The sequence below is a fragment of the Artemia franciscana genome, chromosome 3 (assembly GCF_032884065.1).
Source record: "Artemia franciscana chromosome 3, ASM3288406v1, whole genome shotgun sequence".
Taxonomy (NCBI): Eukaryota; Metazoa; Arthropoda; class Branchiopoda; order Anostraca; family Artemiidae; genus Artemia; species Artemia franciscana.
The window spans coordinates 37,714,217-37,733,228 of record NC_088865.1 but is presented as its reverse complement, the minus strand read 5'-3'; the positions used below and the strand labels follow the sequence as shown (position 1 = coordinate 37,733,228).

General features: G+C 34.0%; 1 protein-coding gene across 3 annotated transcripts in view; it reads right to left on the bottom strand.

The window, feature by feature from the left end:
- LOC136025249 (phenoloxidase-activating factor 2-like) overlaps nucleotides 1-19,012 on the bottom strand; it is a 100,462-nt gene that overhangs the window by 63,742 nt on the left and 17,708 nt on the right. For 2 of the 3 annotated variants that reach the window (XM_065701093.1, XM_065701091.1), the window contains exon 2: nucleotides 11,851-12,049. In XM_065701093.1, coding sequence (XP_065557165.1) covers nucleotides 11,851-12,007 — 157 coding nt within the window. In that variant the 5' untranslated portion in view covers nucleotides 12,008-12,049. Of the gene's footprint in view, nucleotides 1-11,850; nucleotides 12,050-18,779; nucleotides 18,833-19,012 lie in introns of those variants that run through there. The other variant, XM_065701092.1, reaches the window with a different exon arrangement.

Sequence of the window (19,012 nt, the reverse complement as noted above, 5' to 3'; positions counted from 1 at the left end):
TGGTTAAGTGTTTGTTTCATTTTTCATGTTCTATTTTGTTTTTAGACCAAATAGATAATACAAATTACGAACGCTCTATTGTTCGACCAGTGTTTTTGTGAGTATTTTAGCCTTTCATTTTTAATTTTTTGCCTGAGAAATTCTTGCAGATTAGAAGAAATTCATGAAACCCTCCCCCCGTAAAAAAAAATGTCATCGCTATCCTCCCCCGGGACCCTTCAACATTCTATTTGTGCCCTGGGGAGTCCTCCGATTTCTTAAGGAAAGCAATGGCCCTGAAAGCAAGGAAAGTAGCAAACAAACCTGACTCATTTGGAGGTTGCTACTTACAACGAGAATCAATATATACAAGCCTACCACATGCCGAGTACCGGGGCCCGGCTTCGAAATCGGCTGCATAGTTTTTTTTCATGACTGGCATATTGACACTTCTCGCCACTGAAAGAATCTAAAAAGGTTACAACTAGAATTTGTATTTTTTTTTTTCACGGTGGCTATGACATCAAGAATAGGCCCACGTTGTCTGCGGTTATAAGATAAGTGACAATGACAATCAATATATTAAAGCCTGTTGCGTCGAAAAATCGGGTATATAGTTTTTTTCCGTCTTAAAACTAGAAAATTGACATTTTTTGCCAGAAGAAGGATCCAAATAGGTCACAACTTTAAGAGAGAATCCGTATTTATCCCAAAGTGACTGTATCAAACCTATGGCGACGTTATAACATAGAGAAAAGGCTCAAATCGTCTGCGGATAGAAGACAGGCGACAATGAGAGTCCACGTATAGAAGCCATTCCCGCGCCGAGTGCCAGGGCCCGGCAGCAAAGCCGCCAGTCTTCTGGTACAATGTATATATATATATATATATATATATATATATATATATATATATATATATATATATATATATATATATATATATATATATATATATATATATATATATATATATATATATATATATAAGTCTTATAGCCACTGCACTCAAGATCTTGTATCGCAAGCATGAGACAATAACCAGTTTTCATGGTCTTTATACCAGACAATATTAGCTTCAGCTCGGTGGGAAACTACAATGTAGCTATATTGTAATTATATATTTAGTTGGTATTTTGGATAGGTTAGTTTAGGTTACGAATATAATGCGGTTTTGGACATAATTTTGTGTTGTAGTTTTCACAATTTTGTTGATATAGTATCATATTTTCACCCTATTTTGTTTTATTTCATTAGCATTAAAAAAACTTCGCTTTTTCACTGAACTTGAGTGTGGTGGCTATAAGACACAAGTACCATGTATATATATATATATATATATATATATATATATATATATATATATATATATATATATATATATATATATATATATATATATATATATATATATATGTATATATATTCAAAAAATATATATTTTTTACATATTATTGAAGGACAATATGTTGGAACAAATTAGTGTCAACACATGCTCTTCAAACCGATTTATCGCAATTTCCATTTTCCGCTTCTGCAATGCTTGTGTGACGATGAAATCAAAGAAAACACATTACAGTCATACATATTGGCGTTATTAGTCTACAGATTTGACTATGGCGTTGTTCGATCATCACAGATAATATATAGCATATAAAATGTCATTCATGAGATAATACAATTTCCTAATATTTCAAGAACGTCAAATTAAAAATTAAAAATAGGGAAAGAGTTTGTTATCCTATGGGACAGCTCACTACCTCAGCTCGCAAATAGTAAAACCACTAGCATAAGCATACCTCCCAATAATTTTCAACATGCGATAAAAGGCCTCCCGCAGCTTATTGACTCACTTCAAATAAAAAACAATGGGCAATAAAAAGGTGGAATCTAGTTACACCTTAGACAAGTTATGCAACACTGGCGTCATCAACCGCTAAAAGTACTACTTCGTTACTGTTAGCTGGTAAATTCCAGTTTTCAAACATGGTGGAAAAACCAGCAGCTCCTCCGAAAAATACCTTAATGGAAAGTAAAAACAAGCACTTACACGCTACCTTATATCAAGAATATTCAAGGCACGAATGCTGAACGGGAGGTATGTTTATTAAATTAACGATAGGTTCGGGTACAGAAAAGGGATAATCATAGATTTATGGTCTATTAAAATTAACACGCCATAAGATTGATGCGTCAACTTATGTTATAAATTAATACATCTTTTAGTGAAGTCAATTTAGGGAGGGGCATGTGCTCCCCCTAGATCTTTTGTCCCCTTCCTACATTTTGAAAAATACCTTTTTTTGTGTATTTTACTTCAAAAACTTGATTTTTGCCATCTTCATTGACAAAATGAAATAAAAACAATAACATGTCTCTACTTCCTAGATTTTGAAAAATTCTAAATTGTCCCAAATAATGTTCGTAAATTGACACCATTGGTGTCTCTAAACCTAGCCAATACTACGAATTAATTTCGACCCTTCCTTAAAGGGTTCTAGATATTCTGGCGGCATTGAAGTTAAAACTTTATAAGGTTGTAAACCGTCGTTGTAATAAAGGTTGTCAATAATGGCATGTCGCATAAAGTCGTAAATCGTCGGGAAAATTCGATAATAGGACAAGAAAGCCTTGAGGTGGATACAAGAAGCTGCTGATTGCACTGATCGTCTCAATTTTATCATTTTATCATAAGAAAGTCGTATAAACTTTAAATAACGTCACCGTAAAGAAAAAATTTTGCTTATATTTGAGAGTCGGTTATTTAAAAGCCAGAGATGGGGCCTCAAACATGCTGACAGCCCATAGTAACAGAGGTAAAACTTAGATCACAGCAATATAGTGGGAACATTGTGGGGTATTGCTAATATACAAGAAAGAGTTTCAATAGCATTTGAATATCTTGAGTGTGAGACACAGTGTGCCATTGGTAATCATCAAAAAAGAGTTTTAATAGCTGATGAATATCATGAACATTTCGACTTTCCTGCTAGGTCTTTTTAGCGTAGTAAAAACCTAGAAAGGTGCAAAAGGCTGTAGGGAGGCAAAGAGACTATAAATCCACAGAGGCCATAAATCCAGATACCAGACCTCATTTTTCACAAAAATAGTAGCGTTGGTAGAGGGTCGCACTAGGTTAAAATGTTTCGACGACATAATATGCGTCTACATTTAGAAAATAATGAGCTGGACATAGAGGAAGAAAACTGTTCTACGAATTGAAATTCCATTCAAGAATGCCCTGTGTATACCAAGACGTTAATTTTCGTGATAAATTATTTTTACAGTATGCAAGAAAGCTAGAATGAATCAGTATTTTATTACCAATCAAGCTGATTGTTGCTCGTTTACAGTTCAAACTGACTTTTCATTTACAAATAGAGATATCACAAAAAGAAATCTGAGATACTTGGTGAGTATCACAAAGGATTATACAAGACACTGCGCAAGATTCATCATAGTCAACAAAAAGAGGACTTCATATCACTTGAAAATAAGACTTTGACTGAAATTTAGGAGAAAGTTACAACTTTTGAACGACGAGATCAACAAATTGATAGCTTTTCTAGCACAAGAACGTTTTACGCTACATTTACATCTGACGGTGTATGGCAGATATGTTTTTAAACATCTATACTTTTGCATACAACCTTTTTACAATTGTACTTGGTCAGCTCCTTGTAGGCAGAAGAGACCTCTGGTAAATCGCTCCAAAGCAGAAGCCATTTTCTGCCTTTGTCTGATTTCCATCCCCGATCTGAAGATTGAAGTTTGAGTGGATTACGTCTCAGCGACTGATTCCATATTTTCAATCACACTTGTCACCAATGAAAATATCACAGGATAGATGTGCCATATATTCCGGCCTATAGCACGGCCAGCGTTGGCACATGAAGAGGTGGTGTCACAGCCAAGAAAGGCACAGAACATTGAACATTGTTTTAAATTTTAAAATCACAAGCTTCACAAAGATATAGTGCGTCGAACGAAACTTACGGTGCACTCCCACTTCAAATGACATCCACAATTCTCTGACATTCAAATCGTAAAAAAAGCCTAACCGGTAAAACCGGTACATCTGTACCTACCGACTGAACTACCAAGAGCTTGTACCCAGAATCACTATTCACTTTCAAATGTGGTTTGTTTTTTCACCTCTTTATGTGTAAAGGGAATTAGATTCCAAGCATCAATCATTCGGTCAGAATAAAACGCTATCTCATTCCTCGTAGAAAACAGCTTTCGATTTTCCGATTGGCTAAATTTTCGAAGCAAATTTCAGATGGAAAGTCAAAAAGCTCTTGCTTATACTCATCAAGCTGTAAGAAGTCTTTCCATATCAACTTCTGTGGTATCCTTGTTATGAATAGAGCCTAAGTTCTGATATTTGTCGCATTCGTTTTTCTTCTTTCAGATTTCAGGTTATCTTCATTGTGGTTTTTTCAGATGACAACGATCCTTTTGCATCACGATAGTGGGGTCAAATATACGGAGTGGACTTGTCGATTGTGTAATCGTCAAAAGTTTGGACTTCGCAAGGGTTCAGTATATCTACAAGGACAAGCCCTCCAGAATCTACTTGAAACTAAACGGAGGAATTAGATATTAACAACTATAGACTGGTAAAAGTTTTAGTCTAAGGATGTTAACGACCTAGCCTTAGACTAGGTTGAGTTCTTCGTGGCATCTATTTTGCTCTTCTGGCATCTTGGTACTAACCACTTTTTCATCTAATGAGTGCAAAAGTTTCACATTATGAGGATGAGAGCAATATAATTTTGACTGCTGACACAGTGGATTCAAGGCTAGTACGCAAACTCCTTTTGAGGCTACAGACCACGAAAAATGCAGTGCTTAGCATCCTGACAGGCCTAAAAAGTACTTATCCTTTCCGCCTTGTAAACGTCGTTAAGTTACAGAATGAAACTAAATGGACAGACCTTTTCCCTATTGGCAAATAGTTCGAAACAACTATGAGTCTGAAGTTGAAAGAGTTAGTGGTATCTGAAAAAGTGTCAAAGCCGTCTCTGAAGAGGGTTCTGACATTCATTCACACGTTGCATACTCAGACACATCAACACCAGGTATAAGAGCAGAGGCCATACAGATTTCAAATTCTTCTGCATGTATTAATGGCAAGCCTAATGCTGTATCCCTAAAAAAACGCCAATAAAGAAACAGAAAACGGGCTGGTAATTGTTTCACGAAGCGATGACGGAACTAGTGAAAACACTACTCCGTAGTGAAAATCATAAAGTTTTCACAGTCGAGTGAGGACAGTACTCAGATCTTAAACCTTGCGAATGGTTGATGTTGGTATGAAGCCATGCCCTTGGCGGACAAAAGAGTAAAGATTGCAATGTGTTCCAGAAGTGCAACTAACTGGCTAGTTTCTCAAACAACAATAATGCTATTGTTAGGAAAATCACAGGAGTTGACTAGGCGTCTCTACGCTGAGGACAATCTTTCTGAATTGTGCTCGTTTGGTAAAAAAGCGATGGCAGGGATGAAGTTACTGATTCTTTATCGGAACGGTATTGATCAGATAGAATACATTAACCCAGATTTGACTTAAAGCTTATTTTGACTTAAGACTCCACTGAAAATGATGCTCGAAGAACTGACTATTAGGCCAAAACCAGTGCTAAACAGTTTCAATTGTTGTACCTTGCCTCATTTTGTCCAAAGTCTGAATAACAGAAACTTAACTTAGAAGAACTTAACTTTACAAACTTAAAAGTTGGGGAATTCAACTCCTTGGTGAGTTTGTCAGTATGGTGGACACAATAACTGGTTTGAGTCAGACTTGTACCGTAAAGAAATTGCATTCACGGAACTGTGTGTCTCGACCTCAGTAAGGCAATTATGAGAGAACCATCCATAAGAAGTAAAGTGAACTACGTCATTATATCCGATGACAACAAGCAAGCTAAATACCAACTAAAAAAGCTGGACGTAAAGAGGTTGAGCATCGTCACTCAAAAATTGTCACCGCTGTTTACAAGCCGACTGCTAAAATTAGCTCTTTTCCAATCACACAGACTCTAAAACCACACGAGATACCAGACGACTTTGTCTGCCAAATGCCTTCCAAGGCTACTGATTCAGAAGATATGCTTTCTGTCAGCTGCAGTATTCGTTAGAGTTGTAGTCAAAAGCCCCTAGTATGCTCAAATCTAGGCTACGCATTTTCTCACGCAATCGTCCCCTGGGTGATCAGGGGGTAATAAGTTGCCCCTTGAGATTAACAGCAATTTTATGATCCCTTTTACTTATCTGTAAAAAATATGACTATCAAATTTAATTTTTACAAGTTGATCGTTGTAAATGAATAATCCAAGGATTTTTATTTTATTACTTTCTTTTTTATTGATCTCCCCAACGCTTTATGCTCTTCGCTGTAGCGAATAAGAGTAGCTTAAAAGAGTATCAAAAAACTAAGCTCCAGTTATTTTATGTTATATAAGGCCCTCAAAACCTTAATGTCCTGCAGTAGCATTACATTTTCTTTTTTAGCTTTAAGTACCAAAAACTAAGAAACATGTCGCTATCTTAAAAATTTTCTTTTTTTTTCTCTTTTTATCTTTAACATTGCAATTTTAGGAAACAGTAAAAGGACTATGATTCCAGAGGCACAGTCAGTAGTCTGGCCTTCTTTCCTTCCACTGGACGACGGATTAAAATAGAATAGAAGGGGAAAAGGCAAAAATGAGAAAATAGCTAAAACACCAGCAAAAGGAATATTAGGAAGGGAGGTAATTAATGCAGAGTTTGGGAACCCTCGCGGGACAAGGGTAACCAGAAATAAAAAGAAAAAAAGAATGGAAAAGATTCATGGCTAGACTAACAGAAAGATGTGATATTAGACGGGAATAGTGCCTGGAATCCAAACCACTCCCCTCTTGCTGGTGTGAGGCATATATATACACATCATATATATATATATATATATATATATATATATATATATATATATATATATATATATATATATATATATATATATATATATATATATATATATATATATATATATATATAAAGGGGCTAATTTCCGTCTTTCTCATCATCTGAAACCATCGAGTGTTCTTGATGGCTTGGAAAATGATTTTGATTTATTTATTGATAAGTGGTGTAAGAAAGAGAATAAAAGTAAAGAGAGTTTTCAAAGTTGAAAGAATTTAGTTATTAGTAGAATAAGAAATAAAGTATATTCTAATTTAAAAAATAGTAACACTAAATCATTATTTTATAATGCGAAGATTAAACAAGCAATTGCTAATCAAACAGTTCGTGGTAACGAACTGTAGTAAGGAGCGACCCGGCTCAATAGTAACCAAAACTCTAAAGAATTGAATTTTGATATCAATAGCTACATCAAAAGAATCGCATTTTAATGCTGATTTTAAATATATAAGTTTCATCAAGTTTAGTCCTACCCATCAAAAGTTACGAGCCTGAGAAAATTTGCCTTATTTATGAAAATAGGGGGAAACACCCCCTAAAAGTCGTAGGATCTTACCGAAAATGACACCATCAGATTCAGCGTATCAGAGAACCCTACTGTAGAAGTTTAAAGCTCCTATCTACAAAAATGTGGAATTTTGTATTTTTTGCCAGAAGACAAATCACGGGTGCGTGTTTATTTGTTTGTTGTTTTTTTTTTTTTTGTTTTTTTTTTTTTTCCAGGGGTCATCGTATCGACCAAGTGGTCCTAGAATGTCGCAAGAGGGCTCATTCTAACGGAAATGAAAAGTTCTAGTGCCCTTTTTAAGTGACCAAAAAATTTGGAGGGCATCTAGGCCCCCTCCCACGCTCATTTTTTCCCCAAAGTCAACGGATCAAAATTTTGAGATTGCCATTTTGTTCAGCATAGTCAGCAAAACCATAATAACTATGTCTTTGGGGATGACTTACTCCCCCACAATCCCTGGGGGAGGGGCTGCAAGTTAAAAACTTTGACCAGTGTTTACATATAGTAATGGTTATTGGGAAGTGTACAGACGTTTTCAGGGGGATTTTATTTTATTTGGGGGTGGGGCTGAGGAGAGGGGGCTATGTTGGAGGATCTTTCCTTGGAGGAATCTGTCATGGGGGAAGAAAAATTCATTGAAAAGGGCGCAGGATTCTCTAGCATTACTATAAGAAAACAATGAAAAATAAACATGAAAACGTTTTTTCAAATGAAAGGAAGAAGTAGCATTGAAACTTAAAACGAACAGAGATTATTACGCATATGAGGGGTTCTAAAAATACTTTAGCATAAAGAGCGAGGTATTTAGGAGGAGATAAATACCTTGCTCTTTATGCTAAAGTATTTTTAGTAATTTCAACTATTTATTCTACGGCCTTTCTGATTCAGGGGTCATTCTTAAAGAATTGGGACAAAACTTACGATTTAGTGTAAAGAGCGAGGTATTAACGAGGGTACAAACCCCCTCGTATACATAATAAAAATATAAGGTTATGAAAGTTTGTTACGTAAGTTAATTCTTAAGTTACGCATATTTTGTACTAATAAAAACGTTCGTTAAAATTAAAAGTTCTAGTTGCCTTTTTAAGTAACCGAAAAATTACAGGGAAACTAGGCCTCCTTCCTCACCCCTTATTTCTCAAAATCATCTGATCAAAACTAAGAGAAAGCCATTTAGCCAAAAAAAGGAATTAATATGCAAATTTCATTTTAATAATTTATGTGCGGAGAGCCAAAACCAAACATGCATTAATTCAAAAACGTTCAGAAATTAAATAAAAAAAAACTAATTTTTTTAGCTGAAAGTAAGGAGCGACATTAAAACTTAAAACGAACAGAAATTACTCCGTATATGAAATGGGTTGTCCCCTCCACAATCCCTCGCTCTTTACGCTAAAGTTTGACTTTTTGCCACAATTCTACTTTTAAAAACAATTAAAAGCTTTAGCGTAAAGAGCGAGGGATTGCGGAGGGGACATCCCATTTCATATACGGAGTAATTTCTGTTCGTTTTAAGTTTTAATGTCGCTCCTTACTTTCAGCTAAAAAAATTAGTTTTTTTTATTTAATCTACAGAATGAATTTGTAATTGTGCCAGTGGATAAAGCTAATAATAATTTTGCCATAATTTGTCAGAAGCTGTATTGTGATATCTTAAAAAGGGAGTTATGCACAACTAATGTTTACGAAAAGGTAAATTTAGAGGATGAGAATTTAATTGAAAAGACTGAAGAAATACTTTTTAAAAATTTTAATATTAAAATAAATGACAATGATAAAAAGTTCCCTTTCCTATATTGGACTGTAAAATTTCATAAGAATCCCCCTAAACCAAGGTTTATTGCTGGAGCAGCTAAATGTCCAATCCGCATTGCTGCTACTGACCTCTCTTTAATTTTAAAGGAAATTGTAAATAAACTTAAAACCTATTGTTCTGGTATTAAAAAGTTTTCGAATTTTAATCCATATTGGAGTGTTAATAATTCACTGCAGGTGATAGAGTATTTAACAATGGTTTCAGCTAAAAGAATTGAGTCTTTCGATTTTGCGACAATGTATACTAATTTATCACTTAATGTAGTGTTAGATAATTTAAAAACTGTTATCAAGAAATCTTTCCTCTTATCTAGTAAAAGGTTCTTAAAAATAGACATTTATAATAAAAAAGCTATATGGACAAATTGCTTTAATACCACAGTTAACTTGAGATATGATTTTTGAGTTATTAGAATTTGTTTTATACAATACTTATATAAGATTGGGTGGTGATTTGTACAAGCAAATCGTGGGAATTCCCATGGGGGGGAATGCCAGCCCATTTATAGCTGACTTGTTTTTAAGTCAACTAGAATATAAATATATGATGGATAAGAATAATCCAAATAATTTAAAACATGTTTTGTCAAATAAGAAAAGATATTTAGATGATATTTTGGTCTTAAATTGTAAGGATTTCATTGATATTTCTAAAAATATATATCCATCAGAACTTACTCTTGAACCTAGTCATGGCGCTGGTCATGAAGATCATTTCTTAGATTTAAATGTAAATATTTGTGATAATAAAATAAATTAAGTTTTAAAATGTATAATAAAACGGATGATTTTGATTTTAAAGTGATTAGTTTCCCATTCCCTGAAAGTAATATACACTCAAATATCACATATTCTGCGTTTTTCTCACAGTTACTTCGTTATGCAAGGATTTGTAGTAATTATATTGATTTTAAAAATAGATGTAAAATCTTAAGCCACAAATTTATATCAAGAGGTTTTTCTGCAAATAAATTAACTTGGCAATTTAAAAAATTTAGTTTTCATTATAACGAACTTTTAAATAAATATCAGAAGAATTATCTGGAAATACTTAAAGAAATTTTTAACCAATTTCGGTGGTTCGACAAATGATGATGCAGCGCCATTTATTTTGAATTGTGTTTCTAATAGAACGGATTTTTTTTTTTTTAAATAACCACATGGTAAAGATGAATTCTATAATTGTTTAGTTCATTAATTTTTTTTTTTTTTTTTTTTTGCAATGTGTTAATATTTGTGATTTGGTAAATTTTATCATATTTAGTTTACCTATTGTTGCTAAAAAGAGGGATATATTAACAGGATAAGCTTGTTTTGGTGTTACTTGGCTGTTTTACATTTGCTGTTTTTTTTTCATAGGCATGTATTTTGGGGGTGATACCTGACACGGGGATGCCATGGATATTCTGTGGTAGCCACAACACTTGGCTGGGTAGAGAATTTAAAGTGGCGAAACCCTATAGGCCAGTGTATTCTCCTGATGAGCCCTTGTGTTGGGTTGTTGCCTCTGAATTATTTGTCTTTATTATTTTTTCTATTGTTTGGTAAATGACGACTTATACTTATTGACGACATGACTGCCTGTCCATGGATTATTCTTTATGGTTGATTGTGTTTGGCTATGCTGTTTGACCTATGTGATTGTATGGATGAGTAGGATTAAGGCCTCATTCAAGTGCTGGTCTATATTAATCACTAATTTAGGAAAACAGTCTTCCTTTTCTCCTTCTGTCTTTTTTTTTATGAGTTTGTGCTGTTGCATTGGTGATTTCTCTTTTCATGATATATATATATATATATATATATATATATATATATATATATATATATATATATATATATATATATATATATATATATATATATATATATATATAATGCATATCTTTTTGAGAGTATCAACAAATAATATCAAATTTCTGTAGCTAGCTGTTTCCACGTTTACACTGTGACAGGGCGTTGTTTATAGAAGTGCTGACTAATAAAAAAAGGGTATCTTCGATTGTTACATATGCAGTGTACTTGGAGGCTACTGAATCTATTTGCGTAACTAACGACTGAAATTGGAGGCTAAAATACGTAAATTAAGTGCAAATTTTGTTAACAGTTTGTGAGGATGAAACTGAACCCTAAAACGAAATTATTCCATATTTGAGGGGGGGATCACCCTCCTCGAGCTATCACTCTTTACGCTCAATTTTAACTCAGGGGCAACGGAAACGGGAGATTTTTTTTCCATAATGCCTTCAGAATTTGAAGGGCTTATTGATGCGCATTTACTTTCTACAATTAAATTTCCAGTTCATGTGCTATAAAAGGCAGGTTAAGTAAAACACTTGCAACTGTCAACTGGCTATATTTATTGCACTCAAAGAGTTTTCAGTGAAGCCTTAATAATATTTCAGCACATACAGCGTAGGTCGAGAAGGGGGCAGCCCCCTCAAACACAAAGTAATTTCTATTTGTTTTAAATTTCAATGCCATTCTGGTTTTCTAATTTCATAAATCCATAAGCCACAAAAAACCACAATGAGCCATAAGCCATACATAAAGTATCCATGAGCCACAAAAGTAAATAGTTACCTCGATTCTTTGACTTTTCTTTTTCTGGCTCCTTTGTTGCAAAGCTGCTACTGCTTAACCACCAGAAGCCTCCATCCTCTTGTCGTTTTTGTCGTTCTTGTATGGCGATTGAGCCCAGTGCGAGATGACAAAGTAGAATCAATAACTGGTTGTACATTTATCATCAACTGGTAGTCTCTTCAGATATTAAGACAAGTACCTACATAACAAATAAGATGAAAAAATTATTTTTGCAGAGCAGCATGGCGTAATAACTCGAAAAGTTGAATGTCAATCATCTTTAAGGTACGCAAGTGAAGAAGAGGCTTCATTCCCTGTCTAATTTTTTAAATATGATTCACGTATTTCTTACAGTCTTTTTTAATTTATTCGAAAAGTGAGAGAGAGAGAGAGAGAGAGAGAGAGAGAGAGAGAGAGAGAGAGAGAGAGAGAGAGAGAGAGAGAGAGAGAGAGAGAGAGAGAGAGAGAGAGAAGGAAGGGTAATTCTATAGTACTAACGCAACAATCGATTTTTTCATTTAGAGTCTCAATTGACTTCTCTTGCAAAAGAGTGGGATAAGGCGTATGTGTGCCTGCTCAATTGCTATAGACTATAGATTAGTTTATTTTTTTAATACTCATTGTTTTCTATCTCCATTTCCTTTTTTGTATTCTTCGAATGAAAATAGGTGGAATTCAAGTCTCATTTTCATTTTTACTATCGTAGATTCTGATGTAAAGTTACAAAAAAAAGAAAAAAAAGAAAGAAGGGGGATTATATGAATGGAGATTATCAAAGAAGGAAACGTACTACTGGATATTGCACTTTTAACCCTTACGGTCTTTTCATCTTCGGCATATACAGCTTCTTTCTTCCTTACGTCTTCTGTTACTTGTCCATGTTGGGAGTTCCATCAAATACTTTGCAAATTTAAAAAAAAGGCAGCAAACTTGCTTCTTCTTATCGTAACTAAATTAGACCGGACAAGAGCAAGAACGAGTAGGCTAGGAACATTTAGGCTATTATATAAAAGACATCGTTGTCTTCTACTAAGATACGAAACGTTTGAAGCTCTGGATACACACGCAGCCTGGATCTTAGAACGAAGATAATTTTCCAGTGCCAGGTTTGCATTTTCTTTCAGAGTCGTTTCAATAGGCATACCCAGGTAAATAAGACTGCTAACAAAAGGAACTTCAGTGCCAGATAGAATTATTTAACATGCCTTTCCACTATAGTTCAACGGTAGAACAAACGTCTTATTAATGCTAAAATTCAAATCGACATGCTCTTCCTGTTCCTGTTGACATTCAGACACAAAGGGCATCCTTGGAAAGTGCAAGAAAACTTCAGTAAATAAGCCACAATCGTAACTAACGAAAGATCAACTCCATTGAAGATTAATGTGCAGTTAACTTACCCTGAACACCACCAACATAGTTATTGATCAAAATTAGAGAAGTCAAAGCTCCTTGGAACATATCTTTCAGGATTTGAAATAGCCGGCCATCTTTAATTTTAGTTGTAAGATTTCTCAATATATTTCTTAGAAAAACAATTACCGCAGCATTCACACATTTTGTATGAGCCTTAAGCACAACCTGCACGAATATAGATGAGTAAAAAGCTGCTTATGACATTAAGTGCATATAAATCAAAAATTTGCCTCGTTTTTTAATGTCCTTTAGCACATTATAAGTCAAGAGAGAGCATTCTTTCTAACTACGCCTCGTGTTACGCCCCGAACTGGCTAGGAGGGGTAGAAGAGTTTTCTGAATTTTCATGACTCAAAGACCTTAAACATAGCACATGAGAAGGTAAAGGAGCGATAAGAAGTGCACTTGTAAGCGTCTTTTTTGCCCTTTTTAAGCAGGTATTTGACCGACACAAATTGCGGAGATGGTTACACCACATTTGTTGGCGTTTTCTCCTTTTTGGGTTCTCTAATCTGAGAAGAATAAAAGTACGGTAAGTTCTTGCTGCTACCGTTTTGTAAATTTCTCTTACGTGTAGTTCCTTGGAAGCGTAAAGCAGCGATTAGCAACCGATATTACATACCGGACCCATACGTAGCTGTTCAGAAAAGGCTAGAGAAGTCTTAAAAGAGTTTAACGGGAAATGAACTGTGTGATGCTTTGCGGTATTAGTGCCCATTTGTTGTTTTGCTTGTATATATTTGTGAGTTTTTTATTTGATACTTTTTTGTTCCCTTTCCATTTATTACTCCGCTAGTGACATTATGTCTTTTTACTAGGAAATAAAGCTCATTCATTCAAATATAGAGATCATACCACGGACCAGGATAATCTGAAACACAAGAGCTCGATGTTGCTCGATTAAAAGACCTGCAAGTTATAGGTGCCCTACTGAAATAGAGTCAACACCAGAGGAAGATTTGTTCATTGATTTTGGAATAAGAGTGTGGAAAACACTAGGAAACACAAACAGGTAAGATTTCGTCTCCTTTGAAAGAGCAAAATCTGCTGTTTTTCGAAAACCTTTCTGTCTGCACTGAACTCACTCTCAAAAACACTGAACACATTTTTTTTTTCAGATACACTAATACTCGGGGTTTGACTCGCTTGTTATTCTTTGGGAGTTAGGAAGGGTCTTTAGCAGTACGAATCACAGTTTTCTGAATCAGTAATAGCTTACGGTTTTTCAGTTCCTTATTGAGTTTCCGTTTAGTACGGAAACTCAGCTCGTTGACAGAGACCTCTCGTGGGCGATCAAAATCATTCCAAAATGAAAGCCAAAGCTTAGCGGAATAACAAACATTTACTAAAGCTTCGTATTTTAACCAGCTGACAACCCGAGGATTTTCTACATATATATATATATATATATATATATATATATATATATATATATATATATATATATATATATATATATATATATATATATATATAGTATAAGTCTGTAAATGATTTTTGCATGATTTGGCATTCATTTCAACAAAAAACTCGTAGAGGGGTTTAGGGGAATCTAGTATGGATCTTGAGACATTTGTTCCTCCTATTTTGCTTTGCCTAGGTACGCGTACACATTTTGATTTTCTAGCAGGATATAAACAGACACGGTGTAATCGCACAAGGACGAAATGAAAAAAAAAGCATATAAGAAAAGTTTAGTACTGCACTTTAAAACGACTACGAATATGCATTAACTGATTTAGTTTGCGGTTAAGCCTTATAATAGCGAGTTGCTAAGTCGATGTTATCAATATTCATTTTGTTTGTGAGATAGACTTCAGGGACTATGTTTCTTGTTCAGCCAACCAGGCTTAAACAGGAAAATCCTGAATTTTGGGATTCGGGTCAATTTAATGATGTCACTTAAGGCGTGTTTCTACCGTACCAAATGCTGCTGACCATTGTTAGCATTGACGATTAACGATTTTTTTTTATCTGTGAACAATAAATGTTGAGTGAAGAAAATTGTTTCAAACAATCTGCAAAATATACAATTTGACAAAAGCCTTGAAATGGAAACCTTGAATAGTATTAAATGGAATAAGCTTACCTTAGTAAAAAGCGACCAGTCTTAAGTAATTGTTTTTTCAAATAGGAATCATTGTCGCAGAAAATAGGGAAAGGGGTAAATATATGGAAAAATCGGAGATCCAGTTTTGAAGGATGAAGCTGATCGAGGGGATCCTGCCATCTCCTCAACTCTAAATGTGTCCCTATGGCCCACGTGGGACGGTTCAAAATTTCAAGATATCAATTTTTGTCCGAACAGCCACAAGCAGAAAAAAGTGCCTCGAGTGAGACAATATAATTTTAATTACAGGAGCAAAGTCTAAAATTATGGAGATATTCCATAAAAAACAGACTCACTACAGACACATTCCTGAAATGGTATCTAAAGCGTGCCAACCTTGTTAATTATAGATCTGAGGCTATTATTGATGTATAGATGTTCAAAGTCAAGACATAAAAAGTAAAAATTTCACAGATAGGGTTTGCTTTTCACCAAAGTTACTATTTAGGAATTTATGGATGTTAGGGCCCGTGTCCCTTTTTTATCGGATGTGTCCGTTTTAATTTTAAGTCACAAGCTAAAAGCTCGGAGAAGGTAGCCTGTTTTCAATGTAATTTCGCAACAGGGAAGAAATTAGTTTCAAATTCTATTTTTATCAGGCTGACTCTCGCCATTGAGATATTATTTATGCGCAGAGCAATTTCGATTTTGACTTTTCATACATTTGATTCTCCCACGTCTACGGTGGCCCACGTCAGAGACAATCTTACTTTTATGTGTTCATATATTTTTTAAGTTAGTTCGTGTTCAGATTTCAAGTTCATGTCCAGGGTTCGTGTTCATAGTTTCTGTGTAAAATTCAGAGTTGATATTCGGAATTGATATTGGTAATCCACAAATCCACAAATAGCATTTGATATTAACCAAATTAATTACGTAATTTCCGTAGTCCAGTACAAAAGGCATGGATAACTTGTGGAAACCGGTGTACTGAAATCAGAAACTTTTACTATACTAATTTCATCAACTACAATAATTAGACTAAGTTTGCATTATTATCACTCTAAAAAAAAAAAAAAAACACCAAACGTTAGATGGCGTAGGCGATTTTTTTTCCTTACACCAATGCCAGATTCCACTCTTATAAGTTTTCCATACTCTTTGGTCCAGGACCAAACTCTTTTTCTTTTTTCCTTTTTCTTTTTTCCATACTCTTTTGGTCTAAGAACTCGTGAATCCTCAACACAGGAACATAAAGTTATAATTATGTTTTCTAACATAGTTATTTGTTCTCTTACATCACCTATTTTAACGGTTATGATTTTTTTTTTGTTCATTAATTTACAAATATTTTTATCACCTGCAAATTTAATATTCAATTTTTAAAGACCTGAAACAACAAAATTTTACAAGAGGCTAATTCAAAGATGTATAAAAACAACAAGTGGATGGAAATTTCGATTGAACATTCAAATTTCACGTGAAAATTTTTTAAAGAAAAGTATTATAATACTGAAGCTGTCATTACTCGATACCCCTCGAAAATAATAAACCTGGAACACAAATCATTTCAAACGAGGAAGTTGAATCTAAAATGAGTATGAACTCAAATTATTAATAAATACAAAACTATAATGATCAGAAATCACAACAAAAAAGAGGCAAGCTGCCCCCCTTTCAATAAAATAATGTTTCCTACCATTTTATATCCCATGGAATAATATTGGTCGTGATTATGCCAAATGAATTTCATAAGAAAAAAAAGAGAGAGTAGCTACGTTTAAGATGTTGGAAAGCCTTATGAAAACATGTAGAAATTCATGGGCACACAATACCGATCTGCTGTGGTGGTACGTTTCCTTTATAAGTAAATTGCTGTGGAGTCTATGGTTAACTCATTATAAACAGTTTAAAAACGGACGGGACTTAAATAAAAAAAGAATTTTCCCATAAGAAACCAAAAAACAATGTTAAAACTTAGAACGAACAAAAATTGCTCTAAATCCATGGGGGGAGGAGCTACCGATTCTCCCAGTTCCACTCTTTATGCTATACTTTAACTGGTATTCACTAAAGATTTATTAGAAAATAGCAAGTATAACATGCAATTGATTTGTAGTTTTTTATTTATCTATTGTCTGTCACAAAATTCGAACTGAAAATTTAGCTGAACTAAAAACCCTGTATTTTCAAAGAAGTCACCTTAACAAACAGAGTCATTTTCAAGCATGGCGATAAAAAAAAAAAACAACATACATTTGATAATGCACATTAATTTCATTGAAAAGCAAGAATTTATCGAAGGGCGTAAGAGGAAGGGGGAGGCTGCCCTATCATGTTTAGGGTAATTCCTCATCATTTCAAATTTTAACGTTGCTCTTTACTTTCATGTAAATCATTTTTTCTATTTTAACACTATTAAAAAAGGTACGTAAGAACAAAAGCAAAAAATAAAAATGCTGTAAAATAAATCTCTGTAACACCAATCAAAATTTAAACTGAAAACCTTATATTTTTAAGAGAATAAACATGAGGAGGAAATTCCGTTCTATTGAGAAAATTTTCTATTTGTGTCAAGTCCTAACACTGCCCTTTACTTCCATGTAAAAAACGTTTTTTTTTTATTTAGTAGTAAAAATAAATTTGTAATAACTGTACGGAAGAAAACAGGCATTCTTTTAGAAGATCAAATGTATGTCTATGACGCATAAATACAATTTCAAATAGGAATAAGTCCTTTTATTGGACAGCGAAAAATAGACACAAAAAGTTCTAGATATTTCTGATATTCTGGATATTGAAACTCAAGACTTCGAACGAACCCTCTCAGCCAATGAACCGGAAACTATCTGTGACCCGGAAATAATTACTTTATTCTGTATAAATTGTATTAACTATGATACTTCAGTTTTTCTGCTCATGAAGATCTCTGTCTAATAAAAGGACTTATCCCAATTTGAATTTTACTTTCTTCATACGGAAGAACAAAGGCTAAGAACACTATAAATGAAGTCACAACCTTGTATATAAATAAATTTAAAATCTAGCTGAAAGTCTTGAAAAAAAAATCCAAAATGCATTAAGTGAATTTTTCAGTTATAACATAAACTTATCATACCTGATTAACCTAAGTGTAGCGACCATTTACTAGTGACAAACTGTTACATGCCTGTACCTCTTTTCAATTTGTTTTGAATAAAATACAAATCATATCTCTCGTTTGGGTAGATGAGGGAAATTCAAGAATTTTCTTGGGGAGGGGAAAAACTGAAGAGAACTTCTTATTCAATTTTGGAGGGACAACTGTCCCATTTCAACGAGTATTTTACGGACGGCTTCTCTGACAAAACGGACATTTCTAATGACGTTCTAATGACGTTAATCACATTTCTAATGAGCTTCAAACTGTAATTGCTTATTGTAAATGTGTTTTGACTTTGAACAGGTAAAAACCAAAATGTACCTTATTACTTATGCAATAATGAAATAAATTGAATGATTAATGATCATATATACTGCACAATGCATACTGACTGCGTTTTAGGCGATTTTCCCGTTTTTTATTCTTATCGAGCAAAAACAAATTTATCACCCTACAACCACAAATTTGCAAAATTTAACCACAAATAAAAACAGATGAATAACAGAGGAAGGAAAAGGGTTTAGAAAAAAAAATGATAGCTTAAGTCACTCTTA